The 19,086-nt window shown below is 38.5% G+C and overlaps 1 protein-coding gene across 1 annotated transcript; it reads left to right on the plus strand.

Annotated features, from left to right (window-relative positions):
• Positions 1 to 1,372: 1,372 nt before the first annotated feature.
• FGA (fibrinogen alpha chain) lies at positions 1,373 to 10,121 on the plus strand. The gene is made up of 6 exons (XM_066280355.1): positions 1,373 to 1,525; positions 3,610 to 3,735; positions 4,215 to 4,398; positions 6,438 to 6,583; positions 7,152 to 8,232; positions 9,221 to 10,121. The coding sequence occupies exons 1-6, from the start codon at positions 1,385 to 1,387 to the stop codon at positions 9,928 to 9,930; spliced, it is 2,388 nt and encodes a 795-aa protein (XP_066136452.1). The 5' UTR covers positions 1,373 to 1,384; the 3' UTR covers positions 9,931 to 10,121.
• Positions 10,122 to 19,086: the final 8,965 nt, after the last annotated feature.

A 19,086-nucleotide genomic window follows, 5' to 3' on the forward strand; every position in this document is an offset into this window, starting at 1 on the left:
ATACAGGAAGCAGAAATAGAGGCAAGATAAGATTGCAGACATGTTACAAGATGCCCAGTGAAATATGCATTTCAGATAAACAACAACAAAAAAAGTTTTAGTATAAATATGTCCCAAGCCCTGGCCGGTTGGCTCAGTGGTAGAGCATCGGCCTGGCGTGTGGCAGTCCCGGGTTCAATTCCTGGCCAGGGCACACAGGAGAAGCACCCATCTGCTTCTCCACCCCTCCCCCTCTCCTTCCTCTCTGTCTCTCTCTTCCCCTCCCGCAGCCAAGGCTCCATTGGAGCAAGGATGGCCTGGGCGCTGGGGATGGCTCCTTGGCCTCTGCCCCAGGCGCTAGAGTGGTTCTGGTCACAAAAGAGCGACGCCCCAGAGGGGCAGAGCATCACCCCCTGTTGGGCGTGCCGGGTGGATCCCAGTCGGGCGCATGCGTGAGTCTGTCTGACTGTCTCTCCCAGTTTCCAGCTTCAGAAAAATACACACACACACACACACACACACACACAAATATGTCCCAAATATTGCATGGGACATACTTATATTAAAATGTATTTGTTGTTTATCTGAAATTCAAATTTAAATGGCATCCTGGCTTTTTATTTGCTAAATCTGGCAGTTTGCAGGGAAAATTTTGAGAAGGAGATGGAGAGCAGGGAAAGTAAATTAGCATGTCCAAAGGCCCAGGAACAGGAAAGACTGTGGTGTTTTTCATGGCACTAGATGTTTTTCAGTAATTGCTAGCATTTACAGAGTGCTGCGCTTAGCATGTGGCAGTCACTGCTCTCAGGGCTTTGTAAGGCTACATTCATTTATTCCTTATGAAAACACATGTGGCGGGTTACCATTTTAAAAGTGAGGAATCTGAGACATAAAGAGGTCACATATCTGGAACCGAGAAATGTTGTAGCTGGGATTATGAACCTGGGATGTTTGGAGTCTGGGGCTTTTTCTTAACAATTTTCGATAGAGGAAAATTATCTGTTCAAAGTCAGCTTTTGAAAGACTTTCAGTCATTTTCTAAAAGCCAGATCATCCAACCGCAAAGCCTACATAAAGTGAAATATCCTTTGTTGAATCTCTGCTTCACACAGTGGGCTACCACTAGCCTGCCTTAGCCACCCTCCATATCCCTGCAAGTTCTCAAGTCTGGGTACATCCTCATCTGTTCCCCTTTGGATTTCCAAAGTCACCTTGTTCCTGGAATGTGGGATCCACCCTATTTGTTGCTACCTTTGCAACAGCTTGTTGGAAGCAAACAAGCCCAGGAAATTGAGCAAGAACTTCTGGGACACCAACCTTGGAGAAGGAGCAAGGCATGGAGAGTGCATGATGACCGGCTAAACAGGACAAAGGTAATGATTAACCAAATCCTCTGCAGGTTTAAATGAGATGGGCGCCAGGAGGGGTGGAGGCAGTCCTTCTTTCCTGTGGCTGGAGTGCCCCTCCTGAGCCAGGCCCACCCTCAGAGAAGATGTGTACCATGAAGATCTTCTGCTTGGTCCTGGGCCTGGCAGGCACAGTTTGGGTATGGTTTCCTTTACTTTCTCTTCTTGCTTTCTCTCCCTTGTTTATTTCACAAAGCGCCTGCAGGTCTGAGTCAGCTTCATGTATGTCCTCACACACTGGTAGCTTTCTAAGCTCTAGGAGCGAGTTTCAAGAGTACAGGGTCCTATGACTCTAAAAGGGGGCATTAGGCGGAACAAACTGTATAAATTCACACGGGCAACTTTAACATCTGTAACTCAGCTTTACAAGATTTTTTTTTTTAAGAAAAGGGGAGGTATCTTTGCCATTTTTGTTGCTATAAAGCCTTGAGATAATTAATGCTCATTAACAGAACAAAACATTCGCACAAATTTTTTAAATGTAATTATTTTCTTGCTATTTGTCCAGAATAAGTGAAACTGTGGCTTAGCATAGTTTTTCTGAAAGAGTTTTTTTAAGACAAACACAAAGCAAATTAGTTGTCTTTGCAAAGATATTACATATTAAAGTCATTAGAGATTAATTAATAAGGCAATATGCTTTTGGAAACAAATTTATTCTTTTAAGATAATTACTAAATATTGCAATAACTTCTAAAGTCTGACTCTAGAAACATATAGAAAATAAGAGAAACTTTATTCAACAAAGCTTTTGAAACACTTCAATCTTATAAAAACATGATAAATATGTTTTCAAAACTAAGTTATATCCAGGCTGTGAATTATTTTAATTTATTGCTTTCACTTCACAACACTTAATACCAGAGCAGAGAAAACTGAAGAGGGTTTCTAAATTAATTGTCTCTCTTATAGTAAAATAATAAATAAACATTTTCATGGGAAATAAAACTAACATCATTTGCTAGAATGATATTTTGGATAATGCATAACATTTAGTTATTTCTTTCTATTATTGGTATAAATATTTAATTTGGCCTGTTTTTATTATTGTGACATTTTATTATGAAGTATTTTTTGAATTTATAATTTTATATTTATACAAAAAAATTGTACTTGTTACTTTAAATAATAACATTTTAACAAAATATTTCTTGATTGTTTTAGTATTACCATTGGCATATTTTTTTAAAGGAGTTGACAAATGTTAACTAATTATAAGAAGTAAGTATTTTAGATTAAAATATACTAAAATTCTCATAAATTGGTAGTACAAAGTAAAAATCGCTAAAACCTAAATCCTGCATTGATTTGTTAGGATATAAAGTTTTATTGGAAGAATATTTTTAATATCTTATTTCACCTCATAAATCACAATGAAAGAATTTTAAAACTTACATTTCTAATTATAAAGTGTTCAAAAAAAGTTGCCAGTCAGGACCATTATTTTTGCTTTCATTCTGTGTTTCCTTATGCAAACACGAACTATTACATGAGTGAGCAACCTCAAAAGCATTTCTGAGTCTAAACTGGCCACATTTGTGTTCTAGGTCTATACCTGCTTAAATTATAAATTCATAACGTCATAGTGGAAACTTAAAGCAGAGATAGACATTAACCTCATATAATATAGGCTTTTTCCTGCTGACACAGGGATTTTAAGAGAAAGAACTCTTTTTTTTTTTATTTTTTTTTATTTATTTATTTTTAGAGAGGATAGAGAGACAGAGAGAAGGGGGAGGAGCTGGAAGCATCAACTCCCATATGTGCCTTGACCAGGCAAGCCCAGGGCTTTGAACCAGCAACCTCAGCGTTTCCAGGTTGACGCTTTACCCACTGCGCCACCACAGGTCAGGCAAGAGAAAGAACTCTTTAAATGTTCTAGTTATATACCTCCAGACAGTAATAAAAAAGTAAAAGGTAAATTTTAACTTATTCTGTTGGTTCAAATAATTTTCCTTTTATAATGGAATCTTTAAAAGACTTACCACTTATTAAACGCTTTAGTGTCAAACGCAGTTAAGAAATTTGTACACTCTATCTCTTTTCATTCCCACAACTTCATAAAACGAGTAATAGGATTTTCAATCAGAAGATGAAAGTCCTTACGCTTGTGGAGGCCCTAAGGCTGATGCTCCTCCTCTTTTTTGGATTTGACGGGGATGCCACTCTTTTCCTGATCTGCTTACTGTTCTTTTCTTTTATGTGTGCGAATGGATCCTTAAAGACTGCAGAGACCGAACAAGGTGAATTTTTAGCTGAAGGAGGAGGTGTACGTGGCCCCAGAGTGGTGGAAAAACAGCACTCTTCCTGCAGAGAGACAGACTGGCCCTTCTGCTCTGATGATGACTGGGTGAGCTTGGGTGTGGGACATGGGGGAGTGCTTCTTTGTGGTGTGAGAAATGTACACAGGCTGACCCATTAGGTCACAGGAAACTTTTCTAATGGAAATAATCTAATAGCTTCTTACATGTCAAATGAAAGAAGGCCCATGAAAAGGAACCTAGTTCTGAGAGCACTATTTAAATTGCCTTCCGTACTCTGGTCATTAGTGGGTTGAAGAGATTGGATTTTGATTGCATGTTCAGATAGATACTAGGAATCAGAATATTATGGCTTCAAGATTTCATGGGGCCTAATTTGTGATTGAGGGGGCCCTCATTCTAGAATTTCTCAATGATCTCTGACTAGTCTTCTTAAACTACTTTTAAATCAATAGGTGACCTGAAGAGATTGGAAATGGGAACAATAGTTGCTGCCTGGAAACTTTCAAACTGATACTGAACCCAAGAGATAGACCCTTAATGCAATTTTCTTCCTCTTCACTTTCAGTACCAAAAATGTCCTTCTGGCTGCAGGATGAAAGGCTTGGTTGATGAAGTCAATCAAGATTTTACAAATAGAATAAATAAGCTCAGAAATTCAATATTTGATTATCAGAGGAACAATAAGGACTCTAATTCATTGACCAGGAATATAATGGAACTTGTGAGAGGGGATTTTGCCAACGGGAACCGTAAGTATTACATATTTAGTGCTTTGACTTTATAGCACACAACAAAACAACATTAAAAATCCTAAATATAATGTCTCCTTAGAGCAACTCAGATTTTACTCCAAAGTACTTTGTGTAGAAACACATACCCTGAAGGTATACCTGAACTTTAAAGGAGAGGCTAGCAATTTTGTTATTATTATAAAGTAAAAAAGGTCAGCTCTGAGTTGTTGAAAACCATAATGTAAGTCAGAATTTTGGACTGAAGGCTAGAATCCAAGTATTTTCTTTTCAAGGATATATACTGAAAATCAGATGGCCCCAACCTTTTGAGAAGATATTTTTGTTTGTCTTACAGAGGAGGACACTGAGAGACCAAGGACTTAGCTAAAGACACAAAGCTGCCATATGATGGGGTTGGAAGTTCAACCCACAGACTCCCTGAAGCTGATTATGCAGTTTTGTTTTGATTTTTAATTTAAAATGTATAGCCATGTTAAAGCTTTTTCACAGGATGAGGGCTAAGTCTCGGTAAGACCAGGAAACGCTGGGTTTGTACCTGGCATGGGTAGCAAGTTTAGTAAGCCCAAGTTCCTGAAGTCTCTCTTGACCCTTTATATCTTCAGGAGATGTTTGATTAAAGTTAGTGGTGCAGCAGTAATTAGCAAGTGAGTGATTCTGTTGACCTTAATACAAACAATCAAACAAACAAACAAAAAAGCTTAGGAACAATATCAAACTTATAGTTAGGAAAAAACCTCAGCAAGAAAATCCAGGAACACATTTCCCAAGATACCATGTCTGACTATCAAGAAAAAAATTTGCAAGGCGTACCAAAAGGCAAAAAGCACACACTGAAGAGGCCGAGCAAGCATCAGAACCAGGCATGGCAAGGATATTGTAATTATCAGACTGGGAATTTAAAGCAACTACGACTAATACACTAAGGATTCTAATAAATAAAGTAGACCGCATGCCCATGCAAGAGCATGGGCAATGTAAGCAGAGAAGTGGAAATCCTAAAAAAGGACTAATAAATGCTAGAGATTAAAAACACAATGTGACAGAGCCCTGGCCGGATAGCTCGGTTGGTTAGAGCGTCGGCCCGAAGTGCAGAGGTTGCCAGTTCAATCCCCAGTCAGGGCACATACAGGAATGTCCATCCCAATCTTTCCTTTCTCTCCCTTCCTCTCTCTGAAATCAATAAAATAAACATTTAAAACATAATATAAAATAAATTAAAAAACAATATAACCAGAAGTGAAGAATTCCTGTGATAAGCTCATTAGTAGACTGGACATGACTGAGGAAAGAATCTCTGAGTTAGTGGACAGAGCAATAAAATCCTCAAATTCTGTACATTCATCTTCAGACATTGGTCCAAATCCATAGAAGGTACAATACCAAGAGCGAACCCTAAACTATAGACCTTGGGTGATTATGATGCATCAATATAGGTTCACCCTTGGTTAAAAAAAGTATTATTTTGATGGGTGATGTTGATAATGAGAGGGACTATGCTTGTGTGGGATCAGTGGGGACATGGGAAATCTCTGTACTGTCTCAATTTTCTTGGAAACCTAAAACTGTTCTAAAAAATGAATGGTTGATAAACACACACACACACACACAAATACACACGCACACACACCAGAAATAAAAATAGGAAATTATGTGAGACAAACAAACAACAACAACAAGAATCCAGGAGCACTGTTCAAGTCCCATGAGTGAGGCTAGGATGAAATAATTGGAATGTGATCAAATCAATTCTTTTCTTTCACCTTTAAAATTCCAAAGAGATTTATTTTTCCTCTGCAATTATTTGGATTGCTGATTGCTGGTAAAGCACCTTAACTGACATTTATGGATGACTAGAGGACATAACATTGTCCAAAACATCAAATGCCTAGTAGATTTGCCACTCACAAATTAAGTAACCAGACAACAAACTATTATCAAAATAAAATGCGGAACATTTCCAAGTGAATTTCCTTCTTTTGCTGGATATTCCAAGCAAACCACTCAGCATCTGCTTCAATGTCCATTTTCTATTTCAGATAATGATAATACATTCAGCCAGGTGTCGGAAGATCTAAGAAGCAGACTTGAGGTCTTGAATCGCAAAGTCATAGAACAAGTACAACATATCCAACTTCTGCAGAAAAATGTCAAGGCTCAGCTGATAGATATGAAGCGACTGGAGGTAAGGAAGTGTGTGGTCTGCCACAAGATTTTCTTACTTTTGAATAGCAAAAAAAAGAAGGCAATAGTCATTCACCAAATGCTCATGATATGTATAGCAAAGTGTTATATATCCTTTATCTACTTATAAAGTAGATAGTATTCCCCCACTCTATAGGTGGAAAAAAACCCCCAGTGATATTAAGTTTTCCAGGGCATATAGATAGTACATTTCAGTCTCTGCTTGTCTTATTCAAATTCATGATACTGCCAAGCCTCTGAATGCTCAGCTTCACTGAAGATCACTTCACCGGTGTTTCCTTTCAGAGGGAATAAATAGCACTTGCTCTTGATCTGTTCTAAAGTGAATTGAAATAGTTCCCATTGCTTTTCCCAGCTAGCCTTGCAATGCCCAGCATCTCTTGCATTGAGGACACTATGTAAGTGGGAAATAAAGTGGTTGATAGGTCTTAAGTCAAAGATATGAAGACAGTTCCCAAGAAATAAATGAACTACTAAGAACTCAATAGACATCTTTTACTTTATTATTTATATCTACCTTGTGTCTTTATCTTTCTCCCCCTTTCTAGGTGGACATTGACATTAAGATCCGATCTTGCCGAGGGTCATGCAATAGAGCTGTAGCACGTGAGATAGATCTACAGGACTATGAAGACCAACAGAAGCAACTTGAACAGCTCATTGACAGAGGCTTACTTCCTCCTAAATATAGGCAACACTTACCACTGTTAAAAATCAGCCCAGCTACAGACTTTGTTCCCAGAGAGTTCAAGAGTCAGCTTCAGACAGCCGCTCCCGAGTGGAAGGCGCTGATGGAAATGCCGCAGATGAAAATGGTGTTAGAGAAGTCTGGAACAGATGGGAATCCCCGTGGGGACTCTGTGTCTCAGGGGACAGGGGCAGCACCTGAAAACCCCAGGAACCCTGCACCTGGTAGTACCGGAAGTTGGAAACCTGGGAGCTCTGGACCTGGTGGCGCTGGCACTCGGGACTCTGGAAGTTCTGGACCTAGTGGTTCTGGCACTTGGAACCATGGAAGTTTTGGGCCTGGAAGTTTTAGGCCAGAGAGCTCAGGGCATGGGAACACCAGGCCTACCAACCCAGACTGGGGCATATTTGACGAGGATTCAGAAAGTACAAGTCGAGGGTCAAAGAAAGAGTACCACCACACAGGTAAACTGGTCACTTCTGAAAGAGGTAAAGAGCTTCTGATTAGTAATGAGAAGGTCGCCTCTGGTGGCTCAGCCTCCAGTCGTCACTCATGCTCTAAAACCATCACTAAGACTGTTGTAGGTGCGGACGGTCGCAGAGAGGTGACCAAAGAAGTGGTAAAGTCTGAAGACGGTTCTGACTGTGGGGACATGGCTGATTTAGACTCACACCACGTGTTGTCTGGCAGGGGTAGCCTAGACGATTTCCGTCTTAGGCACCCCGAGGAAGCTGCTTTCTTTGACTCAACTGGCTCACTCTCAAGTTTCTTGCCATCTAGGTTCAAAGAGTTTGAGGGTAAGACCCACACTGTGGGCTCTGAATCTGACACTTTCACAGACTTAGGGGAGGCCAGCACTCACCACGTCAAAGGAACTTCTCTTGATGTCAGAGGAGCCCGCACCACCAAGAAAGTCCATGGTAAAACCCGCACTGTCCGAGGTATCCGCACTTCTCGTTTGGGGAAGCCTTCCCTGACCCTCTAGACTAACTTAATTCCCTTACAATGTACTCCCATAGCACCTTGCACTTCTTTCCTAGCCCTCTCTCACGCTTTATTCGAAGTACACTTTTTTTGTATGTTTGGTTTTCATGCGAGACTGTAAGTTCCACAGGGACTTTGTCTATCACGTTTATTTCTGTATTCCCAAATGCTTACCAGTACAGAGGGTCACCACTCAATAAATACATGTTCAATGAACGAATCCCTCTGAAACTCGATTTTGAGTTTGTTTTTAACCACATTCTTTTACCATTCAAAAGATGCATTGTTGGACTTATCACTCAAATGATTGCTTGTATTTTTAGAGTGGCTATCAGCTGATATTGAGATCAGGTTAAAAACAAGTTATGTTAGTGTTACGTGATACTTAGATATTTTTGCTGGTTACTTGCTATTAATCAGTATAGGCAAGTAAGATTCCAAGTCCATTGAGGGAATCCCTTGCAATTTGTAAGAATAACTGCCACATATTTGCTTATATTCAATAATTTATTCCAGCGTAAGTGCATCTTTTTTTCAATGGAGGGAGGGAAGGAAGAAGAGAAGGAAGGAGGGAAGGAAGGAAGGAAGGAAGGGAGGAAAGAAGGAAGGAAGGAAGAAAATTAAGGAAGAAAGGAAGGAAGGAAAGGAAGAAAAGAAAAGGAAAGGAAAGGAAAGGAAAGGAAAGGAAAGGAAAGAAGGAAGGGAAAGGAAAGGAAAGGAAAGGAAAGGAAAGGAAAAAAGGAAGGAAGGAAGGAAGGAAGGAAGGAAGGAAGGAAGGAAGGAAGGAAGGAAGGGAGGGAGGAAGGAAGGAAGGAAAGGAAAGGAAAGGAAGGGGAGAAAAGGAAAGGAAGCCAGTATCTGCCTTTTTTAAAAGTCAGGGTCATTCCTATCTTTGTAAATGTAAATACGAGTAACTTCTTCCAACCAGCTTAATTTTTTTTTTAGACTGTGATGATGTCCTCCAAACACATCCTTCAGGTGCCCAAAGTGGCCTTTTCAATATCAAGCTACCGGGATCCAGTAAGATTTTTTCAGTTTATTGTGATCAAGAGACTGGTTTGGGAGGATGGCTTTTGATCCAGCAAAGAATGGATGGATCACTGAATTTTAACCGGACGTGGCAAGACTACAAAAGAGGTTTCGGCAGCCTGAATGACAAGGGGGAAGGAGAATTCTGGCTAGGCAATGAATACCTCCATTTACTAACCCTGAGGGGCTCTGTCCTTCGGGTGGAATTAGAGGACTGGGCTGGGAAACTGGTGTATGCAGAATATGACTTGAGAGTAGGTTCTGAGGCAGAAGGTTATGCCCTGCAGGTCTCATCCTATGAGGGCACGGCGGGTGATGCTCTGGTTGAGGGTTCTGTGGAGGAGGGCACAGAGTACACTTCCCACGCTGGTATGCCGTTCAGCACCTTTGACAGGGATGCAGACCGGTGGGAAGAGAACTGCGCGGAAGTGTACGGAGGAGGCTGGTGGTACAACAACTGCCAGGCTGCCAATCTCAATGGCATCTATTACCTTGGAGGCTTCTATGACCCCAGGAACAACAGTCCTTACGAGATTGAGAACGGAGTGGTCTGGGTCCCCTTCAGAGGAGCGGATTATTCCCTCAGGGCTGTCCGCATGAAAATCAGGCCCCTCATGACCCATTAAACCAAAAGAGTGACAATGAGAGCATTTGGTTTTGTTTAGCAAAGTGAGAAAAAAATAAAGAAGATGAAGGAGTCAAGATTCTTTACAAACTAAAAGATTCCTAGGTGCTATTTTATTATTCTTTGTACTGTAGCCAAATGTACTGAGACATATTAGTGCTTAAAAAAAAATAAAGTGATGTGATCTTTAAATATCTTTTAAAAAGCTCTGTGAGTTTTGAAATTTCTATAAAGGTACACCAAGGGACATTCAGCACATCAGAAAGATGGTGCCTGATAAAATCTCCTCACTGCAACCTCTAATCTAAGGGTGTCGTTTGGAGAATTTCTCCTCTTCCCACACCATTCATAGGGCTATTGGAGAGAAAAAGATTACGTACTTCCTCCATGCCATTTGAATGAGTTTAAACAAATATTTTAAGTTACAAAGCACTAAATTTAATAATGATTGGATTTTGTAGAGGAATTTACAAAGGTCTTTATCTCTTCTTAGCAAGCAAATCCAGGAAGGCAAGAAATCTATTCTTTAAGCCTTCCAATGAAGATCATAATGCACACTTTTATTCTCCAGAGTCTAAGCAATTATTTTTTCAGAAAATACCTGGAAAAATTTATTTAAATTAAAAAAATATTTACAAGTATTCCAAACACAGATGGCATTTACACATTGAAAAACAACTTCCACAGCATTCATTTCACTTTATTTTCCCACAAATCATAAAATATAGTCTGGGATCTATTAGCTGCTATTAAAGTAAAACATTTGTTTGAAGGAAATTCACTAAAATGCTTTCCCTCCCAGGAGCCTACCCATGCTTTTCCCTTCTTCCTCTTCTTCCCCCACAGGCATGCATCCCCTAAACTTTAAAGATCCCCAGGACACTTTCAGCCAGGGGAGCAATGGGCAGTGGCAGGCCATCCAGGGCTAACCCTCCAACCTGTCTCCAAAGACCCCTTCTCTCTGACTTCTCGGTGAGTCAAAGCAGCCCTGCCCAAGCTCTCCTGTTGCTTCTCCTATCCTGAGCCCTTCCTTGTTTCACTGTGTCCAGCTTTAATAAATGTACTCTCCAAATCACCTGGACTCCTGTTGTGAAATCTTCCCTGCATGAAATCAAGAACCCACACACTGCCAGCCAGCCTTAGGCAGACCCACTCAGGGCCCAGTTCCCTTTCTGGTAACAAGAATTACTGCTCATTTATTCTTGAAAATGTATTAAGATATCCCAAGCACATTGGAATCCCAGTGCATTGTGCTTGATTGCATAGTTTCTATCCCAATATAACTGCATTGTTTCTCCTTATAAGGAAAGAAGGAAGGAAGGTAAGAAGGAAAGGAGGGAGGGAGAAAAAGGAAGGAAGAATGGGGGGTTAGGGCCAAGGGTCAGAGCCTGGGGAATAGAGGAAAAGTGAACATAAGAACTTGCAAATGAGTCACATATGAAGCCCCAGTATTCTTGCATTTCCTTATGTGCAATTAAAATTTTTTTGGTATGAATAAGTAGTGATACACCTCTAAATCTTCGAATACTTGCCTAAGAACTTCTTCAGAGTTAAAAGAAGTTTTGTTTATTTCAGACAGTGAAATTCCATGTTATCTCTATGTCATACATATAACTCTTCAGAATTTGATTTGGAAGTAGGAAGAATTTTATTTTTCAGATTATCCTACTATTAGGGACAGAATCAGGTCCCAAAATGAAAGTAAATGAGAAAGGCCATTCATTTCTCATTTATCTTGAAGACTTTGAGTTTATTAGCAAAGAATAGGTAACTTCTTTTAATTTAATAAACAATAGCCAATATTAGCACAATCATAAAATTAGAGATACAATTTGATGAGAAAAAACACCAACCTTCTCTTTTCTATTTTATCATATTGTTGGGCAAATGAGTTTGTAAAATCTGTATTTTCTGAGTTTGCTCACTTTTATTGTTAAAAATGGTGCTAGTCTGTGAAGTTGCTTGTTACCTTCCTGCTTGGGAAGGGCCATTGTTATGCTAATGTTTGCTTGTGCCAAAAACTTTTAAGAGAAGGAGAAGGAGGAAGAAGGAAACCATTTTTGCAGAGTAAGAAGTCAAGATGGCAGGGTGTTGAGAGAGGTGCCAGTTTTTCAGAGTAAGAAGCTATGTTGGCAGATGGGGAACCAGAGGGGTGAGGGGCTTTATGAGCTCTGCTGAGACTGGTGGGGGCCGTTGATTCTAGGAAAAGCCCGATATGTCAGTAGCTTTGTGAGCTCTGAATGAATGGAAGGGAAGTGTTTTCCCCTCTATGTGTGTTTTACTCACTGGCCACAGCAAAGCTAGAATAAAGGAATGGCCCACCACTTTTTGGTTCTACCATTTCTTTACTGTCTGTCCAAATTCAGTGAGAACCTGCATGTGAATGGCCATGATGGTCGTGACTACTGGCTGTGCACATATCTTTTTTTTTTCAGTGTGTGCAAGAGAGAGACAGACTGACAGGGACAGACAGGAACAGATAGACAGGAAGGGAGAGAGATGAGAACATCAACCTATAATTGTGGCACCTTAGTTGTTTATTGATTGCTTCTCATACATGCCTTGACTAGAGGGCTCCAGCTAAGTCAGTGACAACTTGCTCAAACTAGTGACCTTGGTTTCAACCCAGTGACCTTTGGGCTCAAGCCAGCAACCATGGGGTCACGTCTATGGTCCCACACTCAAGCTGGTGAGCCTGCACCCATGCTGGTGACCTCGGGGTTTCAAACCTGTGTCCTCAGTGTTCCAGGCCGATGCTCTATCCACTGCGCCACTGCCTGGTCAGGCCATTTTACCATATCTTTAAACTCTTGCTCTGTTTCCTTTGTTCATGAAATTAAATATTAATTCAACTTTGCTGGTTCTCATTCAAATGGAAGCCCACTTTAACTTGGTTTTCACTTGGTTAACACTCTCTTGAAGTTGTTCTCTTTGAAGTCAATAACTGTAATTCTAAATTTCATATTCTACATTAAAGCCTCTTCCTGCTTGACCTCTTTTAAATATCTGCTAATACTGTCCCCATCCTTCTTTTCAATTTGTATTTTCTCTTGTTTTTGGTATACCGTGTCACCTTTCTTAGTCTTTTTAATTGGCAATTGTCTTTTAGACTACTCCTTAAATGGAGGAGCTCTCATTACAACAATATTACTGCTTGTTTTCCTTAGTTGGGATTAGGATTGGCCCACATGGTTTAAATAAGACAGAAACTTATTTCCTGTTCACAGAAATGTCTACAAGAGTATGTCCCCATAGTGTCTTAAGAAAGTTATCATCCTAATAAACAGCTTTCATCTTTAGGTTTACCTCATGGTCCAAATATCATATCTTGTGGAAATCTGGAGAAAAGTGGAACGAGAGAAGGGAAAACAAGTGCCTCTCTCTTTAAAAAGAAATTTCCTGGATGTTCCATAAAGCATTTCCACTTTTATCTCACTAGCCACATCTCAGTCACATAGACTTAGGAGAGGGCTGAGACACCTGTCAGCTTAGACACAAGGCTCTCTTTAATTAAAATTAGGATTCTGTTACTAAGGAAGAGACAGAGAATAGATGTTGACTAGGCAGTTAGCAGTTTAGCAAGAACATCTTTTCTCACCACACATGTATACTTTCTCTTTGGTTGATTTGACAATCACCACAGTTTTGTCCAGTGGTGAGAGTCAAATAATTTAACAACCGGTTCTCTGCCCTTACGACTGTTTTAAGTATAAAAAATGACATACCGAAAGATAGTTTATTATTTCATGCACTTAATACTTAAACAATAACAATAAAAGAGGTACACAAAACTAGATTGTTATAATAGTTTTAAAATATTAATGAAAAATATTAAATAATAACTGACAAAAAACAATAAAACTGTTATTTAAGATGTTTCCATATTGCTTCTTTTTTTTTTTTTTTTTTTTTTTCTGAAGCTGGAAACGGGGAGGCAGTCAGACAGACTCCTGAATGTGCCGACCATCCACCCGGCACGCCCACCAGGGGGCGATGCTCTGCCCAACCAGGGCATCGCTCTGTCACGACCAGAGCCACTCTAGCGCCTGGGGCAGAGGCCAAGGAGCCATCCCCAGCGCCCGGGCCATCTTTTGCTCCAATGGAGCCTAGGCTCCGGGAGGGGAAGAGAGAGGCAGAGAGGAAGGAGAGGGGGAGGGGTGGAGAAGCAGATGGGTGCCTCTCCTGTGTGCCCTGGCCGGGAATCGAACCCAGGACTTCCGCACGCCAAGCCGATGCTCTACCACTGAGCCAACCGGCCAGGGCCTCCATATTGCTTCTTGATTGGCATCCTCACTTGCAATTTTTTTCACTTATGGATGAAATGAACATTACTAGTGGCGTTTAGAATATGCTGTTGCGCAGATGAACATTAAAAAAGAGTAAAGAATGTAAGCTTGTGATTTCCACATTGGGTGGCTGCCCAGGCGCCCACCTTAGACAGAACTCTGATTTTAAAAACCAGTTCACTGAACTCAACAAAAAATTAGGTATTGGTTCTGCTGAAGCAGTGTGAACCAGCTGAATCCCACCACTGGTTTCATTCATCATCAATAGGTTGATGATAACCAAATCTGAAACTTCAGCCCTGATATTCCTATTTCTGATTGCAACTAATACTCAACACATCCAGTTAGATATTTCACATTAATCTATCTAAGATAGAACCAATTACCTTTTCATCAAAACCTATTATATCTTCTGTATTTCTTATCCCAGTCAGAGGCATCATTAGCCCTCCAGTTTTCTAATTTAGAAAATTGGTTTCTTTCTCAGCTTCTTTATTATAATTCCTGTAGTCAGCCTATTCCCAAACCATTTTCTAGTCTAGAATTGTCCATTCTTATGATATCTTGTGTTCATCTTTTCTGATTTAGGCTGTTCAACAGTCTCTTTACCCTTTGCTTTACCACCATTCTTTCATTTGTTCACTCTGCACAGAGTTACTTTTCAAAAAATAAACCAAATCATGTCTTTCTGCCTTATCTTAAGGTTGAGTTAAAACGAAACAAAAGAACAAACAAAACAAGACACACAGATACAGAAAACAAACTGACCGGTGCAGGAAGGGAGGAGGTGGGGGGATTAGTAGAAAAGGTGAAGGGGAATGAAAGGTACACACTTCCAGTTATAAAATAAGTCATGGGGATATAATGCACAGTGCAGAGAAACTAGTCGATAATATCTCAATAACTAACTATGTTTGGTGACAGATAGCTACTAGATTTATTATGGTGATTACATCAGAAGCTGTATAAATGTAGAATCATTATGTTGCATACTCAAAACTAATGCAATATTTCATATCAACTATATTTTAATAAAAAAAAACTTGTTAGCTCTTCCATAAATTGGACTCTTTTTATCCTCTATAGTCATTCACTGTATACTTTAACAATTCCTTGAATTTTTCACCGGTTTTGAAATATGGGTTCTTTAATGATTCTGTGCCTTTCCATTTACTGCCTAGAAGTCTCCCATTTATCCCTTAAAATATAGCTAGTTCCTTCTGTCAGCCCTTTTTTAGTCCCACCATAGAACACAGAACTAGGAATTGTTCTCTGGGCCCTCGTAGTTTTTGTTCATATCTCAAAAATACTAATCATGCCATAACTCTAATATATTTATTTGTTATTATAGCACTAGATTTTGAATTCCTGTAGGCAAGAGCTCATTTATGTAGTGTGTTCTGCCTTACATGAAAATGTCTCACACATTCCAAGGTTATAGAGATACGTTTTAAAAATATTTTCATTGTTTTTTCCTTTTACATTTAAATATCTAATTAACCTAGAATTTATTTTAATATGTTAAAGACGAAGGTCTACCTTTCCTTTTTTGGCAATACATAGTTGGTTATGCTGGGGTGTTTCATTAAAGTGCTCTTTGACAATAACATTGAAATGCTTATTTTGTTGACTAAAACTTTCTTTGGATCCATCTATAAGCATACCTCTTTCCTGTGCTTATATCACCTTGCTTATCATAAAAATATAGCTTTTGGATAAAGTGTTTTCACTCTTACCCTCCACTTTTTCTCTCTTTGTTTTTTTAGTCTTAGAACAATTATAATTTCAATTTCTACTTCTTTCATTTGTTCTAGGGACTACTTATAAAGTCTTTAACTTCCAATTCATTATTGTTTTAGGGGTTAGAATGCCTAAAACATTTTTTTTAATAACCTTGATCTCACGTGGAGTTGGTGAGTCATCTTTTAATTATTAATTCCCAAGTATTTCATAAACTATTTAGTTTAACAAATTATTTGATTCTAGCTATTTTAGAATTTTAAAGTAGTCCATGTGGACATGTACATACTTAATTTTTATCAATGTTTCATCGGCAAAAAAGGAATGCATTTTTTACATTTATAGGTTACAACATTTTATATTACCAAGCTTGTTGATGGTACTGTTTAAATATTCTATATATTTTCCTATTTTATGTAATTGATCTATCATATTTTCAAATATGTGCATGCATGCATGACACATACATGTATGTTTGTATGTGTGTGTCTCTGTGTTTATAATAAGATATCGCTCAGGTTTTGTATATCTATATGTTTTCTTTGAGGTCTAGCAATTTTGTTTTATGTGATTGATTGGCTCTTTTATTATCTAGTACATGAAAGCTTATGACTATTTTTAAAATTATTTTTATTTATTCATTTTAGAGAAGAGAGACACATAGAAAGAGAGACAGAAGCAGAGAGAGAAGGGGGGAGGAGCAGCAAGCATCAACTCCCATATGTGCCTTCACTGGGCAAACCCAGGGTTTTGAACTGGCGACCTCAGTGTTCCAGGTTGACGCTTTATCCCCTGCACCACCACAGGTCAGGCCAACTTATGGCTATTATAACTTCTCCATTTAAACATTTTTCTGTTACATAATTCCCTCTTTTACATGTTTTATTCATTAGAATTGAATTCCACCTTCTTAAATATTAATATTATAATCATTCCCAATTTCTTTCTTTACATTTACCAAATAGCTTTATATATCATTTTATTTTTAACTTTTCTTTATCAGTTTATTTTTATTATTTTAGTTTTTTTATTCATATTTAGAGAGAGAGGTGAGAGAGAGAGAAGGGGGAAGCAACAGGAAGCATCAACTCCCATAATGTGGTGACCAGGCAAGCCTGGGGTTTCGAACCAGCGACCTCAGCATTCCAGGTCGATGCTTTAGCCAATGTGCCACCACAGGTCAGGTTCTTTATCACTTTCTTTAGAAGACTTCCCTACAATAATAGATAAACCTTTATACACAATGTTATTTTAAATTGACTTTTTATTTTATTGTTATTTTTCCTTTTCTTAACTCCTTACATATTGTTTCTTTGTTTCCAAACATTTTTTCTCAATTACTTGAGATTTCATATAAATGATCAATGAAATTTAAAAAACCCACTTTTATTTTACATTTACTTAAACATGAGACTATGGTATATAAAAATAATTTAACTTAAATTATTTTCCCAGTGATATTACTGGTCTAATTACACTCTGTCATGGGTTCCTCTTATAACCAACAGACTATATTTTGAACTTAGCTGACATGACATGAAGGCTGCAACTGCTGAATCAGAACAGACCCATCCAGCCAAGTTTACTAATTACTAATCATGTCTAGAAAAGCCTGAAAGAGAATAGCACTGTATTAACATAAATTCATGCTTGTTGCAAAAGTCATAAACTAAATATTTGTTATATTATTTTTTTATTAATTAATTTTAATGAGGTGACATTGATCAGTCAGGGATATTTGTTATATTTGAATGAAGCAATACAACATTTACATTTGCTGAAACATTGGGAGAAGAAGAAAACATTTAGATATTGGTAGCCATGAATACTATGCAAGTTGCTTGTAGGTAATGATATTTACACAGAAACCATTTTGGAAATACTGTATTGTATTTATTTATTCATGCACTTGTTAATTAACCTATATCCTATTTTTAATTTAATCCAAAGTCCTTTATAAAGCTCCTTTATAGAGAAAATATTTAATTACAGGGGGAGAGAGAGCATAGAAAGGAGTAGTAGGGTAAGGGATTTACATTTGGGGAAGAGATTCAAATGAATTCTTATATAAGAGCTAAATATTATGTCTTCCATTTTCACATTGTAAAAGTAACACTTAGAAAACACAGAGGCAAGAGAACAGTGGTCACTATTAAACAGTAGTCTCCCTGTTCATCAGCTCATGGGCAAAGGTGGTTACATGTTGATTGCAACAGAGCACTCTAGAAAATATTTGCTAAATCCACCTTTGACTCTACCTGCAACAGGTCGGTGACTTCAAGGTTGCATGGTGACATAAACTGTTGCAAAACGGCATTGAAAGTATATCCTTTTGAGAGATAAAGCAAATGTAGCAAACAGTGGTGAATCTAAGTGAAGGACATCAAGGTATTAATTAAACCATTCTTGTCATTTCTCTGTAAGACTGTCACTTGCTCTAAATACTGACTCATGGTCACTATTTAAGTGAAAAAAGCGTTAGATAAGAAAGATGGGAGTCTCAAATGTAGCCTGAATCAGTTGTTTCAAAATCCAGCCAGTGATCAGAATCTCTTGGGGATGTTTACTTAAAAATAGACTCTTAGGTTCTACCCATGAAGAGACTCTAATGTAATACAAATGCTTAAACAGAAATGCCAGTTGACTGCAGTTGGCGGTGTAACATCACCCACATTGTTTGCCCCATGTGGGGAAATCTATGTTCAGCTTAAAAGGGAATCCCTTAGTTACATTGGTTAGCTGTTTTCCTTGGTTCCTAAATGAGAAGGAACCGGAAGTTTATGTCCCAAGTGCATATATCTTTTATATTCTTGTTACATACTTTTATGATATGTTACTTGTATGATAAAATATACACTTCTCACAAAAATTAGATGATCAGGTAATGTGCAGATACTCCAATACTTTCAGCCTTTTGTATAGTGTATTTTTACCAATGAAATAAAAGTTGGTTTTGCATCTCATTTGCATAATCGAACAACTTTCTTGGACTCGTCATTTGCTTTTCTGATGTTCTTGTTTAATTAAAAAAATTAGATGCTTCTTCCTTTTATCACTTCATATTCATTTTGAAATATCCCTTAATTTTTGTGAGCAGTATATTATACTTTCATGCAATAGTATGGGATTAG

The sequence above is a fragment of the Saccopteryx bilineata genome, chromosome 1 (genome assembly GCF_036850765.1).
Source record: "Saccopteryx bilineata isolate mSacBil1 chromosome 1, mSacBil1_pri_phased_curated, whole genome shotgun sequence".
NCBI classification, from domain to species: domain Eukaryota; kingdom Metazoa; phylum Chordata; class Mammalia; order Chiroptera; family Emballonuridae; genus Saccopteryx; species Saccopteryx bilineata.